Source organism: Prunus dulcis, chromosome 1 (genome assembly GCF_902201215.1).
Source record: "Prunus dulcis chromosome 1, ALMONDv2, whole genome shotgun sequence".
NCBI lineage: Eukaryota > Viridiplantae > Streptophyta > Magnoliopsida > Rosales > Rosaceae > Prunus > Prunus dulcis.
In genome coordinates, this window is record NC_047650.1 from 11,533,144 (window position 1) to 11,540,933 (window position 7,790).

The following is a 7,790-nucleotide window of genomic DNA, read 5'->3' on the forward strand; positions in this document are numbered from 1 at the left end:
CAAATATGTTTTCCTGAAGTACAATGAATTCTCCTTCGCTAATCTCTCTGTTTCTCCATCCTCTTCACCCTTCAACTCTAACAACTTGTCATATCACACGGATACTAATTATACACTTCTCTCTCTCTCTCTCTCTCTCTCTCTCTCTCTCTCTCACACACACACACACACACACACAAACACACATCTCTACTTCACGTCCATACATAAATACCAAAGTAAAGACATTTTTTTCAATTTAATTTCATTGATCCAAAGGAGGTCGCTTTACATTGATACTTTGTGTCATACCAAACCTCAAATAACAGAACTCAGCTCTTGTACTTGAACAGGGACTCAAAACCAGCATTATCAATCAATCAATCAATCAATCATAAGTTCATAACCCACATTGAGGGTTGTGAGGATTGTGTGGGCTCATGATGGGGAAGGAGTCTGACCATAAAAAGAGAATGGGAAAGGAGGTTTGCTTAAGTTCTTCAACCTCTGCTTACAATTTGTTTGATCTCTTTCTGTTGCCCCTTAGTCCCTGTTAAGTTTATGCCACAAACTTTAGCTTGTTTGAATAATAACTAGACAAGGGTTTATTGAAAAAAGTAAACAAGAAAGTGAACGTATGTTTGATGAAAAACTCTTCTTCTTTTTTGGGTTAAAAATTATTACTTTAATAATTAGTAGATGTGCGTCATGGTGTGTTAAATGAAGGATCTAAATTTGATTTTAGAAACCATTCATGTTTTAGTCTAGAAAACATCTTATGTAGGCCCTGAAATCTAAATAACCTTCTCATGATATGTGTTGTTGATTAAAATAGACCTCAGGAAGATTTCATACTTCGTGTTTGCATTGAAATTTTGGAGGATAAATGTTAAGAAATCACATTTTTGGATCGCATTTGACGTGGCAGTTGATGTATACTTATTGCATTGATTATTATACACCATACATTACTTTGTTAGAGTACTGAGAGAGAAACATATATTGGCAATGGAGCAGGGCAAAGATGTTGAACGTGGAGAAACTAGTAGTAACCAAGAGGAGTTGGAACAGCCTTTCATTAGGCGGCGGAAAGTTGTTGCTCATGAAGATGATGGCAGTGGGAAAGAATTTCAAAATGAATCCATTGGGATGGTTTTGCTTAGCACAGGTGTTGCTGTTTGTGGCTCTTTCCAATTCGGAGTATGTGTAAGTTCTCTTGAAATTCTCTACGAACATTGTGTTTTTAGACAAGGACTGAGAGTAGATTATATAAAGAATAGGCTTTTCTGTGCTTTCTTCTGATTAGGGGGGCTAAAACCGAAAAAAGGGTTGGTTGTTTAGCTTAAAGTTATTCTTTTGGCAGGTTGGATATTCAGCACCAACTCAATCTGCTATCAGGAAAGATCTTAATCTCTCTCTAGCTGAGGTTTGTATTGTTGTTCTCTTTGCTGGTTTTAGACATGCCTATAGTAAAGGGAATTATTAGTAATTTTCAGTGTTCTGGCAGTACTCAACGTTTGGCTCTATACTATCAATTGGTGCAGTGCTGGGTGCTATAACAAGTGGTAAGATTGCAGATTTTCTCGGCCGAAAAGGGGTATGGTAAATGTGACCTTGTGGTGTAAAAGATAAAGGAAAAAACTGAAGCTTAGCAATCTCCATTGTACTAAGCTTCTTGAAATTTTATTGGTAGCAGGCGATGAGAGTGTCCTCTGTGATTTGCATTGTAGCATGGCTAGCCATCTATTTCTCTCAGGTATATGCTGTTGGCACAGTTTTTAGTTGTTAAATGTAATTTTACAGGTTCATATTAATGACGGTCTTTGTTATGACTCTTGTGCAGGGAGCTCTGTCACTTGACACAGGAAGGTTTCTCACAGGATATGGAATTGCAGCTTTCTCTTATGTGGTATATATATATATATGATATATCTCAAGCCATTTCTTTTTTATAGCTGAGCAAGGCTGTTTAATCTATTTGATGATGATATATCCAAGTTTTAACCAAAATTAGAAAAAGTGGATGAACAGGTCCCTGTATTTATAGCAGAAATAGCGCCTAAGAATCTCCGCGGAGGGCTTGCAACATTAAATCAGGTAGGAGAATTTAGAATTGAGTGCATACCTGCTTGAAAAATATATGATCATTAAGACATAACTGTACTGTACTCCTTTTTCTATGCTTGTTCTGCAGCTTTTCATTGTTACTGGAGGATCATTTGCATTCATAGTAGGAACAATTATAAACTGGAGAGCACTAGCTCTAATAGGTAAATTCTTATTCCATAGGGTATCTTGCTATGCTTAATTACAAAACATGGTTCGACTGAGTTTCCTTCGGAAGGAACTGAAAATTTTGAAGGGACTGATTGTTTGGTTTCAATCTGAAGCAACTGTACCTTGCCTTATCTTGCTTTTGGGTGTATGCCTTGTACCTGAGTCTCCTAGATGGCTGGTGAGAATTCAAATCAGATTAGCTTTCTTTTACCTTTTGTTTTTCATGCCACCACAATGGAGAAGTGTAAGGCTAAAACCATTGTTTTCAGGCGAAGGTTGGCCGTGACAAAGAATTTGAAGTTGCACTACAGACACTCCGTGGAAATAATGCTGATATATCCGATGAAATGACCGAAATTCAAGTACTTCCTGCCAACCCAAAAAATATTAATCCAATCACCTTTTTAACATTGAAAATGAAGATTTCTAACAAAGTTACCCGTCTATTTGTTGACAGGAATTTATTGCTACTCTAAATAGTCTTCCAAAAGCCTCAATCTTGGATTTGTTTCAAAGCAGAAACATCCGTGCTGTGATTGTAAGCAACTTTCATCTGTATGTTTTCATATTTTCTCGAATGATGTTAACCAAATAACTTCTTTTCTTACTGAAATCTCCCGAACATGGCCATGGTTTTAGATTGGGGTTGGACTAATGGTATTTCAACAATTTGCGGGTATTAATGGAGTACAATTCTATGCAAGCGAAACATTCGAATCAGCTGGTAATAATCCGGGCTTTCCTTATATTACATTTCACTTGGTTTTTGATGCAAGTCTTTCCTGTGAAACTTACTCTATTTCTGTAATGCCAATTGCAGGAGTTTCAAGCAAAATTGGAACCATAGCTTATGCGTGTCTTCAGGTAAATCACTTTCTCCTGTTCATGTTTGAGTTTGTCCATCTAAACTTAGCTCATGTAAAATTCATTGACAGGTCCCAATAACTCTAGTAGGAGCATTGCTTATGGATAAGACAGGAAGGAGAGTTCTTGTAATGGTAGCCATTGATCTAGAAACCCTGACCTTTTTCTAAAATGACATTTTTATAGGGTAAGCCTTTCATTATAGGCGTTTGTTTTTATGTCATGAAGGTTTCAGCAGCTGGGATGTTCGTAGGCTGTATGCTGGCAGGAACTTCCTTCTCTCTCAAGGTATCAAAAGTCCAAAACTACATTCTAAAACAAAAATCTTCTGTCTTTTCCCTGTTTGATCATGGTCTTAACTTAAGTTTGTAATTCAACATCTTTTGTAAATCAGGGACAAGGTTTGCTGCTCGATTGGGTACCGATTATAGCCGTGTCCGGTGTCCTGGTAAGTTAACCATTACACCTTCAAACTTTCAAAATTATCATCAAACTTCTTCACAACATCTTCTCATTTTTCAAGGGGTTACATTTGTCCCTGTGAAATCAGATTTACATTGCGTTTTTCTCCATCGGGATGGGAGCAGGCCCTTGGGTGATAATGTCTGAGGTAAACTGTGGAAAACTTATCATTTCCTCAAAATTCATATTTGAGGCCTGTTGAACCAAATAGACAGCAGAGCTGCAGAATACTTTATGGATCAAATTACATATATTTTCTGTATGTAATATGGTTTCTCTTTGCAGATTTTCCCAATTGATATTAAGGGAGTTGGTGGGAGCTTGGTGGTGCTTGTGAACTGGTCAGGTGCTTGGATAGTTTCCTATACTTACAACTTTCTGATGAGATGGAGTTCCCCAGGTAAGTAAAACTTCTTGAACCAAACACATTGCATGATACTGAGAATTGGTTTTGTATTGTTTCACAGCTGAAGTCTGATTCAAATTTATTTATTTGAATTATTTTACAGGAACTTACTTCCTATACTCTGCAGTCTGTTTGTTGACCATTCTATTTGTGGCCAAGATAGTCCCAGAAACCAAAGGGAAAACACTAGAAGAAATTCAGGCAAGCCTCAATCCAGACAGAAGACAAAGTATACGAACTAACAACCTTTAGGAGTTTTTTTATGTCAGAGAAATACAAGAAGTTACAAATGCAACACGAATTTCTCAAAATATAGAGTGCGATATAGAAAAAGAAATGCTTGTATTCGTTTTTGGATAGAAAACTGTGGAAAGCAAGGTTGTATGCAAACTATAAATAACGAGTTATTCCCTGGTTTTGACCTCTCCAAGTTTTAGGCAAAGTATGATATCAATCAGTTGGTGCACATTAACCGTTGATGAGTATGGATCCCAACCGCTCATTTTTAGAGAACTTTGCAATTGATATTGAAGGAGAGGACTCACGATACAATTGATAATTTGATATGGTATAATGGATCGTAATACTCCCACATACATGAATCATTGATTAATGGTGACATTCTTCTCGATATAGAATGCAAAACGGAAATGGATTCTCCGTATCTCATTTGTACTTAATTTGTATAAAATGCAAAACCCACTAGTATAGTAGTTTGGAGTAATTGTTTCTCTAGACAAGGCTTTGGGTTCGAGTCTTAACATCCGTGTAATGTGTGTGAGTTTATTATCGTCCCTCTCAATAAAAAAGATCATAAAAAAACATACTTCTATAAAATGCATGTGTGTCATTCGATAAAGTATACGATGAAAATTCGGCTATTATACATATTGTTGACCAAGACAGCCTTGCACAAGGTTTGATATTTGTTGGAAAAAAAGAGAAGACAAACTACAGTAAACCCCTCAACCTATAGGATCATTTACGAGTTTATACCCGATTTTAGGGACATTTACCAGTACATACTCAATGTCACAAAAACCCTACAATTTGCCCCATCCGTTAGCCAAGTTGTTAATGAGTCTGTTAAATATTGACATGTCAAAAATGAGACCCTTTTTCTTTTCTTTTTTATGAAATGGACTTCCACGTGGACCAAAAATTAATAAAAAATGTATTTAAAAAAAATTAAACATATTGAATTAAAATTTTAAAAAAATTTAAAAACCCTACCAAATTCTCTCTCTCTCTCTCCCGATTTCTTCCCCCCCTCAAGATTTCTTCAACCCCAGATTTCTTCCCCCCACCCAATTTCTTCTACCCCACCACCCAAATTTCTCTCTCTCGATAGTACCATTTACGTGTTCTTTTTTAGGTTTTGAATTTTGACAAAATTCTGCTGAATACATCTGGGTGGAGAGAGAGAGAGAGAGAGAGAGAGAGAGAGAGAGAGAGAGATGGGTCGGAGGTGCGCTGGTGGTGCTGCGACGGAGAGGGGGGGTTGCGCAACCCCAGCCACACTGCAATCCACAAACCCCAGCCACACCGCAATCCACAAACCCCAGCCACACCGCAACCCACAAACCCAGCCTCGCCCGCCCCGACCAACAAGCCCAACAATGGGCAAGCAGCAACTAGACCAAATTTGTCACCTATATCTACCCAGGTCAAACAACAACAAAATAGAAAGAGAGAGTCAAAATAGGTCCACCTTGTCCTTTGTCGAATCCCAACCCTTGAGAAAATCACAATTAGGATTTCTCCTGGATCCTAAATCCTAATCCCATCTCCTCTCTCTCTGTGCTCGGTCTTAAATTCCGACCAAATACGACGGTGGTGAAGAAATGGATCTAGAGGTGGTGGGCCGCCACGCTCTGTTCTTCGACGACGCCAGCGCTTCGTTCATGAACTCATGCTACGATGTTCGCCACCTTCTACCCCCTATCACGCGCCGACGACATCTCACGCGTTCATCCTCCTCGCCGCCGCCTCAACCTGATGCCGCTCTAGAGTTCGAGCTCGATCAGGAGCGATACCTCGATTTGCCGTTTTGGTTCTGGGTTTAGAGAGAGATGTTTTAAAATAATTTAAACAATAAAATAAATTTTTTATTAATTTTTGGTCCACGTGAAAGTTCATGTCAAAAAAAAAAAGTGTCCTATTTTTGACACGTCAGCATTTAACATGCTCACTAACAGTTTGACTAATAAATAGGGTAAATTGTAAAGTTTCCGTGACGTTAAATATGTATTGATAAATGTCCCCAAAATCGGATATGAACTCGTAAATGACCCTATAAATTGGGAGTTTACTATAATTTGTCCCAAAAAAAAAAAACATTTTCCTGTAGTAAAGTCAAGGATGGATCCCAAAATGGTAGAGCCCACTACCTAATTAATTGAAGAGAAATGATGAAGCTTGTTTGCCATCATCGCTTGAGAGCCAACCACATATCCACGGGAGGCAATAACACTACCAGATTTTGTTGCCTATAAAATAAGACTTCATCCTCACTTGTAATAGACAGAGAAAACATTCAATAAAATATTAGGCTTCTATGCCTTCTCTCCATCTCAATTCTCTCCATAATCTATTTAGTTTACAACACGTTATCAGCACGAATTCGCTTTCAAATATACCAACTAAAATCTCTGATGAAACCCAGATTCTTTCCCCTACCTTCCTCCCTCTCTTGCCATTTCTTCAGCTTTCCTTGTATGTCTCCGTGTTAGAGAGAGAGGGAGATAATAGAAAATTGTCAAGCAATTGATGCAGCAATTTTGGTTATCAACATCCAAGTGGGAAAGAAAGAAAAAAAGCAAAAAAAAAAAAAAAAAACAAAACAAAATTTGGTCTGTGAGTGCAAGTGAGATCACAAAGACCAATCCTAGCCACTATGTTGATCTGCTCATCTCCACCACCTTGTGCCCCTCCAATCCTAACAAAAATAGTGATAAAATAATAAAACCCCTCTACGCCATGTAAATATCCTGGGAGGCAGGTGGCCTTCCACGTAAATGAAGGTTCAACAAATTTTGGCTATCACTTCTGGTAGAGTTTGAGAATGGAGATGGCGACGTTGGATCAATGCATATAAGACCAGTCAACTAATGCTCTTGTTCTTGGCCAAGTTTACAAGCTCAACACCACTCAAGAGGTGATGAAGGGTTTATGGGCAAACAAGCAAGCAAAGGTGAAGAGAAGCAACTCAAACCAGGTGGAAGCATAGCAGCCACAAAAGAGGGAAGAGATAGTGTTCTGCACTTTGGTATTGATAGAACCCACCGAAAGAATAGAGAACCCACTGAAAAAATAATAAGTCCTCTGCTTCCTTATCTTTCAATTACTTTAGTATCATCCTACACTATTTAACTTGCTCTGCAGGTGGAAAGGCAGTAGCAAGCTTGATATCCATCACTTTTTGCATATTTTATATAATATGCTATATAGCTAGTATATTAGTATAATAAGATTATATTATTTCATCATGGTTTTGAGAAGAATCTATCGAAAAAAAAAAAAAAAAAATTTCCTTGCAAGTAAAGGTGTGCAGGAGGAGCTTGTGCAGGTTCGTCCACTTTGTTCGTGAAATTATCACTCAAGGAAGCAGACAAACGTGAATGCAGACTAGCACTAAGGTTTGTCTCTACTTTTCATTTCCTCTAGTATTGAGAGGAACCCACGAAAAAAGAGAGAAGGGATATTCAGGTTGACAGCCCATGATATATAATATTAATATGAAAAGTTTATGGTAATATAATACACTATATTTATTTGCTTTCCAATTACTAATTAATAAAAA

The 7,790-nt window shown here is 37.7% G+C and overlaps 1 protein-coding gene across 1 annotated transcript; it reads left to right on the forward strand.

Moving 5' to 3' along the window:
• Positions 1-987: 987 nt before the first annotated feature.
• On the forward strand, positions 988-4,240 carry LOC117613892 (sugar transporter ERD6-like 16). The gene is made up of 18 exons (XM_034342506.1): positions 988-1,185; positions 1,343-1,405; positions 1,487-1,576; positions 1,676-1,735; positions 1,823-1,888; positions 2,011-2,076; positions 2,174-2,249; positions 2,370-2,434; positions 2,526-2,618; positions 2,714-2,794; positions 2,896-2,980; positions 3,077-3,120; positions 3,192-3,254; positions 3,349-3,408; positions 3,515-3,568; positions 3,671-3,730; positions 3,868-3,982; positions 4,092-4,240. The coding sequence occupies exons 1-18, from the start codon at positions 988-990 to the stop codon at positions 4,238-4,240; spliced, it is 1,488 nt and encodes a 495-aa protein (XP_034198397.1).
• Positions 4,241-7,790: the final 3,550 nt, after the last annotated feature.